Source organism: Cetorhinus maximus, chromosome 29 (assembly GCF_964194155.1).
Source record: "Cetorhinus maximus chromosome 29, sCetMax3.hap1.1, whole genome shotgun sequence".
In the NCBI taxonomy this organism is placed as follows: Eukaryota; Metazoa; Chordata; class Chondrichthyes; order Lamniformes; family Cetorhinidae; genus Cetorhinus; species Cetorhinus maximus.
In genome coordinates, this window is record NC_135907.1 from 21,535,234 (window position 1) to 21,555,610 (window position 20,377).

Here is a 20,377-nt window from a genome sequence, read left to right on the forward strand (position 1 = left end):
GGTGGAGCAGGTAAAGATCTTAAAATTTTAAGAAACACGGGGGCTAGTCAATCCTTGATGTTGTGGGATAGTGATATTTGTTGTTCGGAGGGAGTATTGCAGGAACAGGTGACGGAAGTGCAAGGCTTATTCAGATGGTGTTTGTTACTGTAACCATTTAACCTGCATGTGGCTGGACGAGAAAATCTAATTGCAGATGCATTGTCAAGAGTTTGAAGCTCAAAGAGAAAATTGGACATTTAAAAACCTGGCTATGGGGTTTGGATTAGTTTTTCTAAGTGTTTGTGTGTGTGTATGTGTGGGATTTAATTGAATTGGGAACAGCTAGCCTGGAGGCTTTATCAACAAGCAGCTAGGCTTGAAATGCTAAATTTGTAAACATGGCTGAAGTGTTAGAACTTGAGGTGTGAGGAACATTTGCATTTTTTAGATAAATTAGGTTAGTTTGAATTCCAAAGAGATGGTAAGATGTTACACCTAGCCAGAAGAAGCTAAGCCAAACTGTGTTTATTTTTCCCAAAGGTTACTGATAAAATTAGTACCATGAAAGATTTATATTATGAGAAGAAAAGTAAAGTTGCAAAAATATATGGGAACGATGGAATTTGCATTAAAAAGGGAGAAACCTGTATAAAGGAGATGAGGCTATATGTAAGAGGAGAAGGAATTCTAAGATCTAACACAAATGTGAAAAGCCTCCAGCCTCTGCATCAAGTTGCTGTCTACAGGAACCGAAGCTGAAAAACTCACTGCCTAGGGTGTTGTGCACTTTGCCTGGGTCTGTTTAAATCTTTCTTTTATTGTTGCCTTAACGGGGGTGTAACTGGGAGTCAGATTAATTTAGAGTTTTAGGAGTTACTTTCATAGTAATTTGTAGACTTATGTTTGTGTTTGAAATCTCTTTCGTTAATAAATGTTTAATTTAGTTTTCTAAAAGCCTCTGAAGTCGCGGTAGTCTTATCACTTCTGAATTCAAATTGCAAAACAGCTGTGACCCGGTGATCCAGTTTCCCTCGTGGGTTTGATCCACCTGGCACACATCATCTGCCACATCATGACACCGGATATAAATTGAGAACAAATTGAGTGGTAGATGGGCTGTGAATCAGCAATGCACTCAAACCATTTGATGTCATGGTTCAGAGAGGGAAAGAACAAGCCAAACCTCAGTGCGGTGGGGCAGGGGAGTTGTATCCCTAGTGGTACTTGTCTCCTCTGGCTCAAGCCCCATATCTGGACCTGAGCTCGAAATCTGACAATTGTGCAGCACAGAAGGAGACCATTCAGCCTAACTCCATGCATTAAAAAATGTCTCCGCTTTCTCTTTTCCCCATCCCCTGTCCCAATCCGTTTCTTCTGTCAATTAGCTTACCTTTCATCCAACACCACCAAAACAAATCTGGTATTTATCTCATTGCTGTGTATTGGACCTGGCTGTGCATATATTGACTGCCACGTTCCTATAGTGACTCCACTTCAAAAGTGCCTCATTGGCTGTAAAGTGTTTTGGGACCTACTGAAGTTTTGAAAGGCACTATATAAATGCAATTTCTTTCTTTCACTACTGGCATTCTGGAATTTTCTGTTGTTGCCACACTCATTATGGGCCGCCTTATACTGGATGGCGAAACACTATAGGAGGCTTAATCCTCTGCAGGTTAGTAATTGAGATGCCCACGTCCTCTATGTATAATATTTTATTTTCCACTGCTGTCATTTAGACCCATTGGCCACAAATACGCCCTGGAATGATACAGCACAGAAGGAGGCCATTTGGCCCATCTCTTTGAAAGAGCTGTACAATTGGATCCACTCCCCTGCTTTCTCCCCATAACTCTGCAATTTTCTGTCCTTCAAGTATTTACTCAATTCTGATTTGAAAGCGAGAACTTCCACCCTCATTTCAGGCAGCACGTTGCAGGTCCCAACAACTCGCTGCATTAAAAAACCAAATTCTCCCCAGCGCCACCCTGCATCTTCTGCCAATTATTTTAAATCTGTGCCCCTGGTTACCAACCCTTCTGCCGCTGGAATCAGCCTCTCCCCATTTGCTCTATCAAAACCCCTTACTAAGCCTGGCCAATTTATTCACTGCTCCTTTAATCTCCTCTGCCAGGGACTGTGCCACAGCATCCGTCGGGAGGTCTGGAAGTTCCTGTTGGGATACTACCCCTGGGACAGCACAGCTGAGGAACGCAAAGCTGTGGTGAAGCAAAAAACGTAAGGAGCAATTCCACTGCAAGCTACCTTGAAAGGGGGATGGGTTTATGACTGAATGGAAAACAGTACTGCGCCTTTTATTACTAGTATATGAATGTTCAACTGTTATCGAAGTGCAGAGGTGTATCCTTATAGATGCTCCAGCAGTTAATTAGAGGGGTGACAGAATTTGTGGTAGTGAATTTGCTTAACAGACCCAGTTTGGAATTGAGTTTCATTTGAGTCCACATTTATGGGATGAAAGTTTACTCTAATTCTCCGCTGACTGTGAAGATCCTACGTGTAGCATAGAGGGAGGCCTGTCAAGCTCTGAGCTGGTGTGAATCCATAGCATCAAGCGCCTGAGTTCAGAACGAATTGACACCAATTTGGTGGTTTTACAACAGCAATAATTTGTGTTCAACATAGTAAAACGACCCAAGGTGCAGCACAGGAGTATTATCCAACAAACTCTGACGCTGAGCCGTATAGGGAGATATCAGACCAGGTGACCAGAAGCTTGGCCAAAGAGGTAGTTTTTAAGGAGTGTCGTAAAGGAGGAGAGTGAGTCTGAGAGGCAACGGGTGAGAATTCCAGAGCTCGGGGCCCAAGTGGCTGATGGCAGAGCTATCAATGGAGGGGCGATAAAATCGGGATGTGCAAGAGGCCAGGGGAACTTAGAGGGTTGTTGGCCTGGAGGAGGTTACAGAGAAAGGGAGGGGTGAGGCCATGGAGGGATTGAAAAATAGTGATGAGAATTTAAAAATTTTGGGCAGAAAGCTGAATGCTGGTTGGGGGTGGAGAAGCACAGTGGAAGGACTGTGTTTGACAGAGTGGAGACAGTCTATTGCCTTGACTCACATTGTGAATGAGCTGCGAGTCCTTGTTTTTGGGATGGTGCAACTTTACCCCTCTATCTAACCCACGTTATTTCTGACCTGGGAATGCTGGACCTGGCTGCATCGATTAATTATTGCCTTCTCTTGCGATCACCCTGGTCATTCACTTTGATGTGTTCGCCTTGCCTGTCCCATTCTGGCCCGGCTAAGTAAGATGCACCTGCAGGTTTCAAATTCCTGGCATCTTGAGGGAATCTTTTCCACTCCCTTCCCCACGCTCCTCGAGCTTGTGTTTCTCTGCTAACTCGCCTGGGTTCTTTCTTTAGGGATGAGTATTTCCGGATGAAACTGCAGTGGAAGTCCGTGACTGAGGATCAGGAACGCCGGAATTCCCTGCTGCGAGCGTACAAGAGTCTGATTGGTGAGTTTATTGGAGAGATGAGTGGACTTTTAAATCAGTCTGCAGCAGTCCGAGATCCAGTCCAGAACTCCCCAATTGGTGAGTCACTTGCCAGCAGCCCCTGCCAAAGGCCACCTCTGACTAATGGTCTCCTGGGGAAGTAATGCTGAGCAACAGCTACCATGACACCAAACCCCAGCAAAGATCACTGGACACTTAACAGCTTCGCAACAGGATGCGATTGAGAATTGCATGCTGGTGAGGGGGGGAGGCAATTAAGCCTTTAGTCCAGTCGTGGAGATGTTCTTGGAAAAGAGAAGGTTGAGGGTAAATTTGATTGAGGTGCTCAAAATCATGAGGAATTCAGGTAGAGTAGGTAGAGGGAAACTGTTCCCTTTGGTAGAGAGCCAGAGGACAGTGATGCAAGGTGATTAGCAAAAGGACCAAAGGCGACATGTGGGTAAAACTGTTTTACGCAGCGAGTGGTTAAGATCTGGAATGCACTATTTGAAACAATGGTGGAGGCAGACTCGATCGTGGCTTTCAAAAGGGAATTGAATAAGCACCTGAAGGGAGAAATGTTTTCAGGACTACAGGGAAAGGGGAGTGGGACTCGCTAAGTTGCTTTTGCAGAGAGCCCACACGTGCTCAATGGGGTGAATGGCCTCCAGTGCTGTAACCGTTCTCTGGTTCTATAAAATGTAGGTTGAAAGTACTCGAGTGTGAGTGCCAGGAAACCGATGATTGGAAGTAAAGCTGCTGAACTCTTGCAACGTTTTTTTTCTTTTCTGTTATTAGTGGGTTGTGGATATCACTGACACGGCTGCAGTGATTGCAATTATTGCGAAAGTGGTGATGAACCGCTCTCTTGAGTAACTGAAATGCTTCCATTGATGGTGTTCCTATGAGATGCATCTCATATGAGACTCCTATGAATGTGACACCCAGTATAATACTCCCGAATACACACATCATGCTTGGCACATATTCAGTGCTTTAAGGGTTCAATGCACAACCTGAGTGCAGGCTCCTTTTAAGGGTTTTGCGTGGTACAATCAAGTTAGCCGTTGGATTGAGCATCTGTATACAGTGCACGCCAGATGCAATAAATCGAGCTCCTTAATCATAGCTCCCAGGGCTCAAATATAAAGCAAGTAACCTGGTTCAGCAGGCCCCAGTCCCCAGTTTGATTGGAGCAGACAGGTCCCAATCTGAGACAGAGATCTAGTCTGCTTCGGGTGCCATGGGTCAGAAGTTGCCAATAGCCTAAGGTGTCTGTGTGTACCAGGCCTGTTGTAGAAACCCAACTTGAACCCTGGTTGAAACCTGGAACTCAACACAATCTGGAAATCCAGTCTGGGGGGCCTGCGAGTCTACACGGTTAAACATTCAGGCTTAGTTTGGAACACTGAACGCTGAAATTGCTTCTCGTCCACAGAACGGGACGTCAGCAGGACCGATCGCAACAACAAGTTCTACGAGGGGAACAACAACCCAGGCCTGGTGCTGCTGAATGACGTGTTGATGACTTATTGCATGTACAACTTTGATCTGGGTAAGTTCCTGCTTTGTCTCCTCATGCACACGGGTTACTGACTGGGGCCATCTAGTGGCACCAGATTAGAACAACACGGTTATACAGTACCTTTAAAATGGTAGAGTCCTTCTCAGCAGCATAATTAAACAAAAATTACCACTGAGCCACATGAGATACCACCATAGACGAACAAAAGCTTGGTCAAAGAGGTAGGTTTTAAGGAGAGCGAGGCGTAGAGGTTTAGGGAGGGAATTCCAGAGCTTAGAGTATGGAGACAACTGAAGGAGTGGCTGCCAATAGTGGAACAATGGAATTTGGGCAAACTCAGTTGGTCAGAATGCAAAGAACTTTAAATTTGAGACACTGGTGGGTTGGGGAGCCAATGTAGGTTAGAGAGCACAGTGGGTGATGGGTGAACAGGACTTAATACAGGCAGCAAAGCTTTGGATGAGCTCGAGTTTACGGAAGGTCGATATTTTGGAGGCTGACCAGAGGAGTATTGGGCATTTGTTACCTACTTTAATCTTAGCATTAGTTTGAAAGCAGGGAAAAAGAAAGGTTTACGTTTATATGGTGCCGTGTGTCTTTTAAAACCCCTTCACTGATAACTGGCCTATATTAACTCAACACCGCCCTTCCCTTAATTGCATTTTTTTAACTGTCCCAGCACGCCTAGCAATGGCTTTTCCACACCACTCCTGCACGGGAGTTATCTCGTCCTAGCATGTCCCCATCCCTCATCTACATGCTGTCCAGCAGTGGCAACTTATTTAGACACGGGGCATTTGCTTTTGTCTGGGTGCTGTTGAAGCTTCAGCATCACTCACAAGCCCTGCAGCCGTCAGGGTAGCCTGACCGTTTTTCCCCACTCATAACATGAATGACCCAGAATTTCTTCCAACACTCTGCAAGTTCAAAGCCAACCTGTTCAGCTTCTGATAAGAGACTCCGCACTCCTCCCTCGCACCATTTCAGTCCTCCTACTTGGTTTCTTGCTTGGGCTGAATCCAAAGATCCAATCTTCTGGTGAGCGGTTTGACCCTGAGCTCGGGTTCAAACCCTTCTGAGTAAATTCCCAACTCATTCTGCCTTGTGCTAGCTCCCGCTAGCTCCCACTCCTCTATCAGACTGGTGCGAGCTGATCTCCACTGTTCATTGTCCACTTCCAGGCTTTCTTTGTCAAGTATTTACTAAACTAGAGGCACCATATGAATGCAAGCTATCATAGAGGCTGACACAATGACCGTTCTGCACACAAACACCAAACAAATCTCACAGACACAAGTGAGACAAACAACTCATTTTTGGTGTTACTGTTTGAGGTAGGAATGTTGGTAGGCCTAGTCAGCTCTGTACAACATGTTGCTCATTTAGTTATCATAGAAGCACAGAACGAGGTCATTCAACCCACTGTACCTGTGCTGGCTCTTTGAAAGAGCTAACCATATTAGTCCCACTCTCCCTGCTCTTTCCCCACACACTGGCAAATCTCTCCTTTTTCAAGCATTTACCTAAATTCCTTTTGAAAGATATTGAATCTGCTTCCGCTACCCTTTCAGCAGAGCATTCCAGATCACAGCAATTCGCTGCATAAAAATATTCTCATCTCTCCTGTGGCTCTTTTGTCAATTATCTTAAATCTGTGTCCTCTGATTACTGACCCCCTCTATCACTGGAAACAGTTTCTCCTTATCTAGTCTATTAAAATTTTTTAATAATATAAATTTTCCCTTGATCTTGTCTGTCCTAGGAACAGTCCCAAACTTCTCTAGTGTTTTCACATAACTGAAGTTCCCCTGTCCCTGATACCATTCTTAAATCTCCACTGCACCCTCCCCACAAGCTGCTGTTGTGTTTGTTCTGCAGGCTATGTTCAGGGAATGAGTGATCTCCTCTCGCCAATACTGTACGTTACACAGAACGAAGTCGACTCCTTCTGGTGTTTCACGGGCTTCATGGAACAAGTGGTGAGTGCTTTTCATGCCGTGAATATTCTGTTTCACCAGGAAGAACTTGAACAGAGGGGAAGACTTTTGTATTTGTATAGCACCTTTCGCAAGCTCAGCATCTCCCAAAGCGCTTGACAGCAATGAAGTACTTTTTGAAGTGTAATCACATGTTGTAATGTAGGAGCAGGGTAGCCTGTACAAGTCCATTCTGTAGTATAAGAGTCTGGCACATATAGGGTTAATGAGGGTTTGTGTACAGTACCACCCACACAGCTCTACCCAATACTAGACTGACCACTAAGTGCAGATTATGTATTTGTTTACATCACTGTGTGGTGGGTACTGTACTCAGTCTCACATTAACCTTATAAGTGCCAGACCCTTAACCAACACCCCATAACGTGTGGTACATTGTTCAGGAGGTCTTAATGAAGTCTTTGTAGTCTTAAGTAGGTTAACTGTATATATTCATTAACTACAAGAACTATGTACATATATGCAGTAAAGGTTCAGACCAGGAGCTATCTCCATGCTTGCTTGTGCACACGGCTCTGTCCTACTAGACTGACCCCTAGGTGCGGGTCATGTGTTCTCTCACATCACTCTGTGGGTGGTACTGTACTCAGCCCTTTAACCCTGTATGTTCCAAACTCTTTATACTACACATTCCACAAGTGCATGTCTTGCTTAAGTGAATACAATAGAGCCCAATTGTCAGAGCAAGCGAGGTGAGGGTCCAATACTCTCAATATACAAACAGCTTGGGCTCTCATTCATTCACATTTAGCTCTTTAAGGGTAATTAAAAAGAAGTAACAATAGAAGTACAGGTTATGTGAAAACCAAACTGGAATCGTTTAAGTCATCTGAACCTCTCCGTTCACTCCTGGATAATGGTAATTTGCAATATTTTTGGGAAGGTTCTATTCTGTTCTTATTAGGTATAGAATTAACAATTGTGAACCTCTATTGCTGGTATGTGATATAATTAATGCTGGATAGTCAGTGTGTATTGTGAAGCTCCATGTAGCCAGTGCGCAGTAGGTGGTTTTCTGTTTTTCTTTAACCCCTGGTCTTCAGAAGCAGAATGTGTCATTGGAAATAAAAACCAAAAATGCTGGAACTACTTAGCAGGTCTGGCATCATCTGTGCAGAGAGAAACAGTGTTTACATTCCAGTTTGATGACCTTATCCCCAGTTCTGATGACATGCCGTCGACCTGAAGCGTTAACTCTGTTTCTCTCTCTGCACTTGCTGCCAGGCCTGCTGAGTATTTCCGGCATTTTCTGTTTTCCTTTATCGCTTTCGGGTGTACCCCCTGATAAAGTGAGGCACTAATTCTGAGCAAACGGTTTGAACTCCGGTGACGGACTGTGTACGTTTTTTGACTGTAAATTCTGCCCGTCACAGTGCAGTGTTAACCGGCTGTCTCTCATCTCTGGTCACAGCACCGTAACTTCGAGGAGAGTCAAGAGAGCATGAAGGAGCAGCTGGAGAAGTTGGCCCTACTCCTGAGAGTGCTGGATTCAGCCCTCTGTGATTTCCTAGGTTAGTGAGTTACGCCAGCAGCCTGCTCTCACTAGCACTTGTGTCTTTTTTTTTTGATGACTGTCCCATATGTGTTTCCAAAGAGGTGACATTGCCATTTGAAATACACGCACTTTGTACTCTGCAATTGTTTCTTAAATCAACACTTTTTTATCGTCCATTATTTGTTATATATTTCACAAGTGCAAATAACTTCATTGGTGGAGGGGCTTGCGAGCCTGCCATGAGGAAGTACGCTCATGTACAGTATATTCCATAGAGTTTACAACCCAGAAACAGGTCATTCAGCCCTCCCGGCCTATCCTGCCATTTATGCTCCACACGAGCCCCTCTCACTCCTTGTCATCTCACCTATTCCTTTCACCCTCGTGTGCTTACTAGCTTCCCATTAAGTGCATCCATGCTATTCGCCTCAGCTACTCCCTGTGTAGCAAGTTCCACATTGTAGCCACTCTCTAGCTAAAGAAGTTTCTCCTGCATTCCCGCTTGAATTTGTTATTTTTATTACTTGTTGTTGGTTCAGTAAGTTGGGGATCAGCTTCAATCTCATGCTACATAAGAAATAAGAGCAGGAGTACATCATTTGGCCCTTTTGAGCTGGTTCTGCCATTTGATAGAATTATGGCTGATCATCTGTCTCCGCTATACCTTCCTGCCCTATCTCCACATCCCTTGGTTCCCTTAGTATCTAAGGATCTAGCGATCTCTGACTTGAATATATTTAACTGAATATATTTGACTGACCATGCACAGCTATCTGGCGTAGAGAATTCCAAAGAACCACACCCTTTGAGTGAAGAAATTTCTCCTCATCTCAGTTCTAAATGGTGGACCTCTATTCCGAAACTATAGCCTTGTGTTTTAGACTCTCCAACCATGGGAAACATCCTCATTAAATCATACAAATTCTTAAGGGGCTTAACAGGATAGGTGCTGGGAGAATGTTTCCCATGGTTGGAGAGTCTAAAACACAACGCTATACTCTAGCTAGCCCAGGGATGCTGAAATAAGGGAACAACATAGCTGCCCTAGAGGGAGTGCAACGAAAGTTCATTGGGTTGACTCCAGGTGTGAAAGAATTGTCCTACGAAGAGTTTGAGTAGACTAGACCTATATTCCTCGAGTTTAGGAGATAACCTCTCATTCTTCTAAACTTGAGGAATATAGGTCTAGTCTACTCAAACTCTTCGTAGGACAATTCTTTCACACCTGGAGTTAACCCAATGAACTTTCGTTGCACTCCCTCTAGGGCAGCTATGTTGTTCCCTTATTTCAGCATCCCTGGGCTAGCTAGAGTATAGTTAGCCTAGACTCTCAATCCTAAACAACATCCACATTACTGCTGCTTGAAAGTGGGAGAAGACCAGATCGGGATCAACCGTGATACCGACTGCAGCAGAATACCCGGTTGGCACTCAGTCAATGCTCAGGCATAATGACCTGTTTGCCCAAGATGGCAGAGGGAGATGTTGCCCTGGGAGGCATTCCCCAGGGAGAAGCTAATATCCTCAAAAAGAAATCTGAGGTGGGGAGGGGGGAAAGTACTGGAGAGATTTTTGAGTGTGTCAGTGTTTCCTCTCTCTCTTTCTTGGAAGCAAGCGCTTGGATATATACGTCTCTCGCTCCCGCTCTCCCGTGCTCTCTCAGCCTCGGACACGCAGACAGACACACACATACGACAATCAGTTTCAGTACCTCAGCCTGAATGTAGCTTAAATAGAGCAGATAATTCTTTTCTCCGACAGCTGCTAATTGAAACCAGTTTGGACAGTCTCTATCAATTCAGTGGGGGCACGAATCTTGTAGCCTTCGCCACCGGCGCTGCTCCTGCAGCCCCTCTCCCGGAGATTATAAGATAAATAGCTTCACATCAGCTGCCAGGCCTCAGGCTGTGCTCCAGAGACTGCTTCTGTGCACCTGGGCTTAGATGGAGACAGATTCAGGCTCCATGGTTAAATGGCCTGCTGACACACTGTTAACATCCAGGTATGATATATGGCAATTTGAGTTAGACACTGGGCGGGTTTGTTGGGAACCCTGCAAGCGGAACCCATCACAATAGAGCGGAAACTCAAAAGAAGAAATATAATCTATTGGGATATTCAGTAATAATGTCTGTTTGTACAGACTGCCATCAACTCTCCGCCTTTCTGATGTCTCCCTGTATTCTTTATATTGTTTCTGAGGCTCCTTTGGCCAATTTACCCACTGTTTGCTGTAGATATGCTTTGGTTCAGAGGGTCACATTGCTCCTGATGCTCCTGGTGGAGGTTTTGTTCCTGGTGTCCTTTTGGAGTTGGTGGGTTTTTCCTGATAGCCTTTTGTGTGCGTGCAGAGTTTGCCTGATTCTCCCTGATGGGTGAGGGCTGTTCCTGCCTTTGTTATGCAGCAACTTTCCTGATGACTCTTCTCCCTCACCAGATTCCAGAGAGTCGGGGAACCTGTGTTTCTGCTTCCGCTGGCTCCTCATCTGGTTTAAGCGGGAATTCTCTTTCCCGGATATACTGCGGCTGTGGGAGGTGAGCGCTCTCAGCCTGAATCTATTTATAAACTGTGACCTGCAGTATGTCTACAAATTGTGCCGTTCTGATTTGTATTGCTTTATAAGACTGTTTTTAATTGAGGCAGATGTTAAGGAGATTGTGTGTATGCTGTGATCATCCTCAAACTCTGGCAAAATTCTTGTGTTGTTTCCCACTGCTGGTTACAGACACCCTGAGAACAGGTGTTTTACATAAAATGTTATCATATATGACACTTAACTGTGGAGAGTAATCATCATCCTATTGGAACAAAGCTTAATGTAGTGATGCAGTTGGAGCTATACTGGTGAGGGGTGCGGGGTATGCCGGCGAGTGTTACGGTGCGGGGTATACCGGCGAGTGTTACGGTGCGGGGTATACCGGCGAGTGTTACAGTGAAGGGTGCAGGGTATACCGGCGAGTGTTACGGTGAGGGGTGCCGGGCGTGCCGGCGAGGGGTGGTCTGTTCTATCATCAAGTAGGGAACTGCTGTGCCGTGTAACCCAGACTGTGCTGTTCATTCCATGAACCCATTTGCATGTTTAGTTGGGGCAGGTCATGTTGGTATTCCGCTGCTTTGTATTTGTGCTGCCTGTGGCATCTAATGAGCTCTGTTTTCCTGCCCCTGCCACCAGGTACAATGGACGGGGCAGCCTTGCCCAAATTTCCACCTGCTGGTCTGCTGTGCCATTCTGGACTCCGAGCGTGATGCGCTGATGAACCCCAACTATGGCTTCAATGAAATACTCAAGGTAAAACAATCATTTTGTTAAATCACCTTCATTTAAGATATAAATTTCCTCTTTTTTTTTTCTTCCCTTTTTGTACTCCATCTCTTTCCGTTAACCCGGTGAGCAGCGTGCTCTGTCATCATCTCTTCAGGCTTCTCATTATGGTGGAGTCCCTTTCCTGTAAGCTCTGGGATTGCTGCCTCCCAAGCCCAGCAATAACAGGCCTGTGTCAGTCCCGTGCCAGAGTGTTGAAGGCCATGTCCAGTGCCAGTGTGTAGTGACCTGCCACTGCAAACAGTTCAGCTTCCAGTTCAATTTGTTACCCTCGATGGCTCAGTGATGCGGTTGAGATACCCGTATGTGTAATGTGGCTGTCTACACACATTCTTCCTTGTTTGCACTAAGTAATATTGCTGATTGGCTTTCACCAATCTGCTTGGGTCTGTCTGATGGCAGCTGAAGAATCAGAAAAGCTGTGAGCTCACTCCCAGATCTCTGCTACTTGTGTTCTGGGCAGTGCTAGTTGGTAAGAGAGCTGGGTGACTGTTGAACTAAGTGACTGGCACACTCAGCGCTGGCACACTCTCTTTCTTTCCTCCCTTTCCTTACCTGTGCCACTTGTAGCCGACGCCCAGCATGAGCAGGCAAATTCCGGGACCTGAGCTCCTCTCTTGCTCTCTTGCAGCACATCAATGAGCTGACCATGAGATTGAACGTGGAGGACATCCTGTGCCGAGCTGAAGCCATCTTCCACCAGCTAGCGGCCTGTCCGGTGAGTGAGCACGCAGGGGCCCTGACAGAGCAAGCAGCAACTCAGGAGCTGCATCGCTGAACAACCTTCCTTTTGTGTGGGACAGTTCCCTGCAGGTCAGGCTATTGCAGAAAATAAAAGCTCAGGGTGTAGGGGGTAATACATTAGCCTGGAAAGACGATTGGCTGGCAGAAAACAGGGAGTATGTATAAATGAGCCTTTGCCTGATTGGCAGGATGTGAGTAGTGGAGTCCGGCAGGGGTCTGTGCTGAGGCCTCAACTTTTTACAATTTACATCAACGACATAGATAAGGGGACCGAAGGCATGGTTAATAAATTTGCAGACGAGACAAAGATAGGTAGGAAAGTATGTTGTGAAGAAAACATAAGATGTTTGCAGACATAGGTTGAGTGACTGGGCAAAAATCTGGCAGGTGGAGTATAATGTGAGAAAATGTGAAGTTGTTCACTTTAGCAGGAAGAATAAAAAAGCAGAGTATTACTTAAATGGAGAAGGACTGCAGAATTCTGAGGTGCAGAGGGATCTAGGTGATCTCATCCATGAATCATAAAAAGTTAGTATTCAGCAAGTAACTAAGAAGGCTAATGGGATGCTACCTTTATTACGAAAGGAATTGAACATAAAAGTAAGGATGTTATGCTTCAGTTATACAGGGCATTGGTGAGACTGCATCTTGAATACTGTGTGCAGTTTTGGTCGCCTTATTTAAGGAAGGATGTAAATGCGTTGGAGGCGGTTCAGAGGAGGCTTACTAGATTGATACCTGGAATGAGTGGGTTGCCTTATGAGGAAAGGTTAGACAGACTGGGCTTGTTTCCACTGTAGTTGAGAAGAGTGAGGGGTGATTTGATTGAAGTATATAAGATCCTGTTTGGTCTTGACAAGGTGGATGTGGAAAGGATGTTTCCTCTTGTGGGTGAGTCCAGGACTAGGGGGCATTGTTTTAAAATTGGGGGTCACCCTTTTAGGACAGAGATGTGGAGAATTTTTTTCTCTCAGAGGGTTGTGTGACTTTGGAATTCTCTGCCTCAGAAGGCAGTGGAAGCGAGGTTACTGAATACTTTTAAGGCAGAGGTGGATGGGTTCTTGTTAGGCAAGGGAATCAAAGGTTATTGGGGCTAGATGGGAATGTAGAACTCAACACAAACCGATCAGCCATGATCTTATTGAATGGCGGAGCAGGCTCGAGGGGCAAATGACCTAATTTTGCTCCTATTTTGTACGTTCACATGTTTGTGAATATGAGCAGCAGAGGGGAAAAGAGAGATCAATATTTCCCAGTCTCCAGTTCGGGTTGGAAAGACAGAAAGGCTCCTTATATGGGCTGAACAAAGTCTGGGTGCTGAGGATGCTAACGAGTGGAAGTCATCGGATTATTTCAAAGGGGCAGTGATAAGCCATTGAGGGACTTTTTAAATTCATTGATGGGATGTGGGTGTCGCTGGCAGGGCCAGCATTTGTTGCCCATCCCTAATTGCCCTTGAGCTGAGTGGTTTGCTAGGCCATTTCAGAGGGTAGTTAAGCGTCAACCACATGGCTGTGGGCCTGGAGTCACGTGTAGGCCAGACCGGGTAAGGACGGCAGATTTCCTTACCTAAAGGACATTAGCGAACCAGATGGGTTTTTAACGACAATCTGATAGCTTCACGGTCACCATAACTGAGACTAGTTTTTTCGATTGTAATTTTTTATTAATTGAATTGAAATTCTACAGCTGCCATGGTGGGGATTTGAACCCATGCCCCAGACCATTGGCCTGGGTCTCGGGGTGACTCGCCCACTGTGCCACCCAGGCTGAAAATAGCTGAGTTAAGCAATGGAAAGATGAATAATAAGTGGTGATTGGTGCGGGCAGGGGGGAAATCTTCCCAAACGGGGTGGGGTGGGGGGTGGGGCGGTAAATTAATTAGAGAGAAAACTCGGGAAATAAAAAGAATTTTTTGCAAACGTTGAAATCTAAACTAAGCAAAATACTGGAAATGAGCAACCATGGAGCTGCGATCTGGTGGATGAGGTGGCGGTGGAGGAGGAGGAGAAGGGGGAGCAGATATGGAAAGAGGGATGGAGAGGAGAGGAGAGGTGATTTGTTGCAAGGTGAGAGACGCTTCCTTGTCTCCCCGGTGAAGATTGTCAGCAGACGTGGAGAGCTGATCACTGTCTTTCCTCTGTTTGAACAGCAGTTACAACGGAGCGTGCAGCAGATTCTGGGCCTAGCAGAGGAGACCACCCCCACCCCCACCCCCACCCCCAGCTCCAGCTCGGGCTCTGGCACCGGCAGCTCCCCTCAAGCCCTCTCCCCCAGCCAGACGCACGAGTCGGAGCTGACGGACAGCGCCTCACACAGCCTGCCCGACAGCAGCATCGAGATTTTACACACCGAGGACGGCACCATCGGATCCGGCCAGAGCCCGTGAGTGCTGGGGTCGGGGTCGGGGTCGGGGGGGGGGCGGGGGGCAGGCGCTCGGCCTTTAACGGGGGAATCTAAATCTGAACGAGGACGCTTTAAAACACTTCCGCCAAAGCCTTGAGCAGGAGCTATACTGCATCAGCAGCTTCAGGAACAAGACGGAATCCATCAGGTTTAAAAAAAAAAAAAAAAAAATGGGGCAACATCCTTCCTTCACTGACTGAGCTTTGACCTGGATAGTTGTAAACACAAGCGGGCTCGGTACGTGTCACAGTTCCCAATTCCTGTTGGAAATCTGAATGAAGCTAACAGACCATTTGGAACTGGCTGTTCCTTTTTAGTTTAGGTCGAGCACTAACCATTGCGTTGTAGAATGCAGTTCCCTTGTTTCACTGTTTTTCTGAGGAATTGTGCATAAAGCCCTTTTCTATTTTGTGGGGCGGCTGCTTTGTCGGCAAGGGGACAGTGAATGATATGTAAAACAGCTCTTGCCATCCATCCCTCCGGCCCTACCAAATCCTCTTTCTGTCAAAGATAAAGAAGGGACAGTCTCCAGTGATTTTAATTGTAGCTCAGTGGTGGGAAAGTGAAACGTTCACGACATGCGCACTGAATACCTAACGGCCACTCCACTCTCCTTTCAGTCTCGCGGACTCCCAGTGCATTAGCCTCCAGCCACAACGGCGATCTTAAGTTTGCCTGATTCTCCAAGGCCACTAATTAAATGACACCGCCCTGGCTTAGACAAGCCTTCCTTCACTTGGGTGTTGGCCATCATTCAGACAAGAGCAGTGTGACGGGACGCTATTACTGTAACAGCATAACTCACACTGAAGAACCCGTCCATCCCAACTTGGGCTGGTATCTTGGAGACGGCCTGGTTACAGCAATCTGTCATTCTAGGGTCAGTGATTCTAGGCTAGCCAGGAAACACCTTGAGCTGGTGAACTGAGAGCATCACACGACGCCAAGTAGTATTGGCTGGCAGGGGACACCCTGAGTCAAGGCTGCTGATGTTAATTTTCTCCACTGTGTCACACGGAAAATAGTGCAACTAAATCACCCCCAAAACATCGGCACGATCCCCATGACCTCCTTCCGTAAAAGGATGGCACTTGTCCCGTCGATTTGAATCCGATGGCAATGCTTGGGATTAAACTAAGGGACCAACACTGGGAATCTCACTACAAAGCAGTTTTACTTTTAATCTATTCTAATTTTAAGAAGAACCGTTTCCAACTCGTGTACAATTAAATTTATTTTTCCCCGATGCCCTGTCCTTGAGAGGCATAACAACATGAGAACCACAAACCCAGTGAGCTGTAGGCCTGTAGCCAGTGAGACAGTGTAATGAACGCTTGCTATGGGGCACTGAATTTATTCTATGTGACTACAACTGCGTTTTTCAAGAGCTGAAGGAGATGAGAAAAAGAAACTAGTTATTCAGCTGGTCAGCAGTCCCTGTCCGTTTTTAAAATGTGTTGGGGAGGGTGGGAATGACGGGTCGGAGAGAACGTATAGCGCACTTAGCGTTTCAACTGTAGGGAAGAAAACAGCAAATGCGCTGCTGGTTAACAGGTCAGTCAACAAGTGGTCCATGTAACTGACATGAAACAAATGCCTCATTTTGTGTTACCCCCCCCAACCCCAATCCCTGCATTATCCCCTCTCAGGTGGCAATGAGTGCCTTTTAATCTCTACATTCCACTCGGAGATTTAAAGTATTCACGGCACCTGCTCACAGGTGTTGTCACAGAAGTTGGCTTGGCTCATTTGACAAGGATTTCACTTCGACTCTGATGTTCGGGCATTCCAGACCAACTCTGCACGTAACCTAGGCTGACATACCGCTGCCATAGCGAGGGGACTCCGCTCTGCCAGAGGTGCCATCTTTATCTTCGACTCTGACATTAAGAAAAGGGTCATTTTCCCAATGTCCTAGCCAACATTCCTCCCTCAACTTAACACCACCCAGTGCAGATTGCCCAGTTGTCCACCTGATTGCTCGTTTGGGATCTTGCTATTGCACAAGATGTCTGTATATTAATCTGTGTATTAGGCTCTACTTTAAGTAATTAAGTGCTTTGAGACGTTTCTGAGATTCTATATTAAGATGCTACATACGTTAGCTTTTCTCTAATAAAATATTTTCAGTGAAGCTGGTAGATTTGGGTTCGAGTCCTTGAGACACACTCTGAATCGGGGTCTCTGAGGGGAAGCAGCAAACTAGACACGTGCGAGGTTTTATTTTGTGTTTGTACTTTAATGACCTGTGACTTTATTCTACCTAAAAATTGGTTGGAAGACCTTTCACAGACACTAGTTTTATGTTAAAATATTTATATGCCAATGTAATAGGAACATCTGATTGAATGTGTGTGTTACAAATTAATCTTCCATTGTGCCAATCTGGTGAAATGTTCTTCACATAAATTCAAATTTCATTTAGGTTGAGCAGGAATGTCCAGTGTAATGTCGCCTCTCCGTGCCCCTGTGCAGGTTCGTTTATCTTCTTTTACCCACTCACTGGGGTTTCTCCATTTTTATTTTTTAGCTTAAAAGTATAAATCCCAGACCATTCGATCCTCTTGCGAGCTGACATGGGACAGAATGCTGCCCCAACTTTTCCATCAAAGAGGCCTAGTAAATGGCAAATACCACAAGTTCTGTCCTTCAGTAGGATCTATAGCTCGTGTTTGGACAGTGTAGAGGGAGCTTTACTCTGTATCTAACCCCGTGCTGTACCTGTCCTGGGAGTGTTTGGTGGGGACGGTGTAGAGGGAGCTTTACTCTCTAACACATGCTCCCCTGGGAGTGATTCACCCTGGGATTGGATGCCTGATGCAGAAATTTCATTCTCAGCTCAGAAGTGCACAATTTTGACGCACAATATACCTGGTTTAGGCAGATACTCACAGTAACCAGCATCGTGTGCAGATGCACCAAATACATGAAAAATACATTAAAAAATTATTCTTTCACAGTATGTGGGCATTTCTGGCAAGACCAGCATTTATTGCCCATCCGTAATTACACTCAAAGGTCTGGTTATAGGAAGGGCAGGTTTTTTATCTGGTTTTACTATCTGATTAGGTAATCCTCTGTGCTGACATGAATATCACACCCGCCATCCACCGTTATCCAAAAAAAATGACCCTTTTATTATTATTTTAACTGAGGAGTGATCAGATCCTGTCAGCTGATGGCTTAGAAAGTGTCCTTGAGGTTAGCTGAGCCCTAAGCTGTATCACTTCCCTGTAAAAATGCTGCACACGATGCTGTTTAACCCTGTGCTCAGCAGGGGGTCAGCAAAGGGTTAATTCTCTTTGGCTCCTGTGCAGCCGGACAGGAACAGTTGAGTTGAAAGTTCAATGGTTGTGATGTGATCAGAACCGGATTATCGAGCTGACAATTAACACTAATTATAAAATATGTAGATATCCTTATGCTGCCCTGATTTTTTTTTTCTCTCTATGTTATACTATAGAGTATATTTCCCTGATCGGAGGTAATCCAGACGGTGTGCTGCTTTTTTTTTTAAGTACAGAACTATTATTTCCTGCAGCCCCAATGTAAATTTCTACCATGTAGAGAAGGTACGTCTAAAGTGGCCTGTGCCTTTAAGAGCGCACGGTCCTTGTTCTCATAAGTAGGTACACCTGAGGCCTCAGGCCCACTGTCAGAACTTTGGAACAGGAGGAGGCCATTCAGCCCCTCGAGCCTGTTCCATCATTCAGTGAGATCATGGTTGATCTCCTACCTTTAACTCCCATCCACATGCCTTGATTCCGAGGACCCTTAAGACGCTCCCCTAACAACAATCAATCAGCTGATTCCTTCCTCAGCCTCAACAGCATTTCTAAGGGAGGGAGTTCCAGATTTTCCACTACCTTTTTTTTTTGCATGAGGAAGTGCTTCCTGACATCACCTCCTCCCCCACCCCCCCCTCACCCAGCCCCTGAACAGCCTTGGCTCTAAAAGTGACTCACCTCCCCCCCACCCCTCTCTCCACGAGGATTACCAGCTTGAAGACCTTTGTCATAATCACTGGGAAATTTGGATTCTGTGCTGGAAACTGTAGAATCATACACTACAGAAGAAGGCCAATCAGCCCATTGTGCCTATGCTGGCTCCTTGAAAGAGCTATCCAATCAGCTAACCACACCCCCTGCTCTTCCAACCCCACCCCCCCCCCCCCACCTCCCCTGCATATTCCTGCCATTAGAAATGAATGAAAAAGAGAGTTGATCCTTTTCCAGTCAGCCAGGTCCAGTGGGCTGCATGACATCAATAGAATGCCGGATATGAAAGTAACAGGAAGCAAAGTAACTCGCAGCGGCTCCAAGCACTTGTGATCTGAGCACTCTCTGGCTGATCAGAAACATTTTTGATGTGCATAATGTTTATTAATGAGCTTGTTAATATTAACGAGCGTAAGAATTTTCATGAACGAAGAGGTCCCCCTGCACTAGAAACCTGCTAGCACAGCACTCCCACCCAGAGCCTGCTTTGCTCCAACCAGGGGCTCTTGCTCCCCGAAAGGACCCGATTCTGCTTGTGCAGTGAAGTGGGATTCGCTAGTCAGGAAGTTCCCGCTGTTGTTCACTTGGCAGCAGAGTATGAATAGGCGAGAATGTTTCAGTAATCATTCTGTTGGCTGTTGGCTCAATGTTAATGTCATTCCAGTGGAGAAAAATCTTTTTCCTGCACATTTTAACCCAACGTGTTTTTATGGTGAGATGGCTTAGCTGGTCTGATGGGCTGAGCTCAGAGTGACATTGGCTAATTCACCTTAAACCCAGTGCAAAATCTTCCCTTTTGGGATGCATCACTTTTGCAGCTGCAGTAGGGGCATTGGAAAAGTGGAACCTAGACCATCTCCTCCAACTTGCTGCCTGGTTCCTGCTCCACTGGCCGGACAGGTCCGGGAACATTGAGAATTGTGTATAAACCCCAAGGCTAGAGTGAGCGTGTTCCTGGAGGTTGTCACTGGTGACTAACTGGTATTATTCCCCTCCTCCTCGCCTCCCTCAGTGGTTAGGAGAGAGTGCCCATCACAAGCAGTACCTAATCAATATTGGATCCTGTGAAGTAAGGGTTGCTGTATACTGGCTGGCACTGTGCTGCAGTGTCAATGTCTGTCTTGACATTTTTTGTGATTGTAAAATGTATGATTGTAATTTGCTTCATTAAAATAATGACCCAATCATTAACACAGGATGATGTTGTGCTCTCTTTTTCTGTCTCTAGGTTGTATCATTCATTTTTTTTTACATAGGTTTTTTTTCAGGTGGAACTTTCTCTCCATTTGCACACTTTCCACTGTCTTTCTCTATTGTGTGATCACACGCACACAGTTAGTCATTCACATTGTCTAGTATCTAGACACTAGAGTCATTCCTCTTTCTGATGTACACACTCACTCTGTCATATGCCCTGTCATGTATACTCACAGCCCCACACACACACCCGT

General features: G+C 45.7%; 1 protein-coding gene across 4 annotated transcripts in view; it reads left to right on the forward strand.

Moving 5' to 3' along the window:
- tbc1d17 (TBC1 domain family, member 17) overlaps positions 1–20,122 on the forward strand; it is a 34,446-nt gene extending 14,324 nt beyond the window's left edge. For 2 of the 4 annotated variants that reach the window (XM_078531832.1, XM_078531830.1), the window contains 10 exons: positions 2,117–2,220; positions 3,365–3,459; positions 4,877–4,993; positions 6,842–6,942; positions 8,372–8,471; positions 10,893–10,990; positions 11,629–11,745; positions 12,410–12,496; positions 14,675–14,907; positions 16,578–20,122. In XM_078531832.1, the coding sequence (XP_078387958.1) occupies positions 2,117–2,220; positions 3,365–3,459; positions 4,877–4,993; positions 6,842–6,942; positions 8,372–8,471; positions 10,893–10,990; positions 11,629–11,745; positions 12,410–12,496; positions 14,675–14,907; positions 16,578–16,587 (1,062 nt within the window). In that variant the 3' untranslated portion in view covers positions 16,588–20,122. Of the gene's footprint in view, positions 1–2,116; positions 2,221–3,364; positions 3,460–4,876; positions 4,994–6,841; positions 6,943–8,371; positions 8,472–10,892; positions 10,991–11,628; positions 11,746–12,409; positions 12,497–14,674; positions 14,920–14,954; positions 16,477–16,577 lie in introns of those variants that run through there. The other 2 variants (XM_078531833.1, XM_078531831.1) reach the window with 1 other exon arrangement.
- The last annotated feature ends 255 nt before the right edge of the window (positions 20,123–20,377 follow it).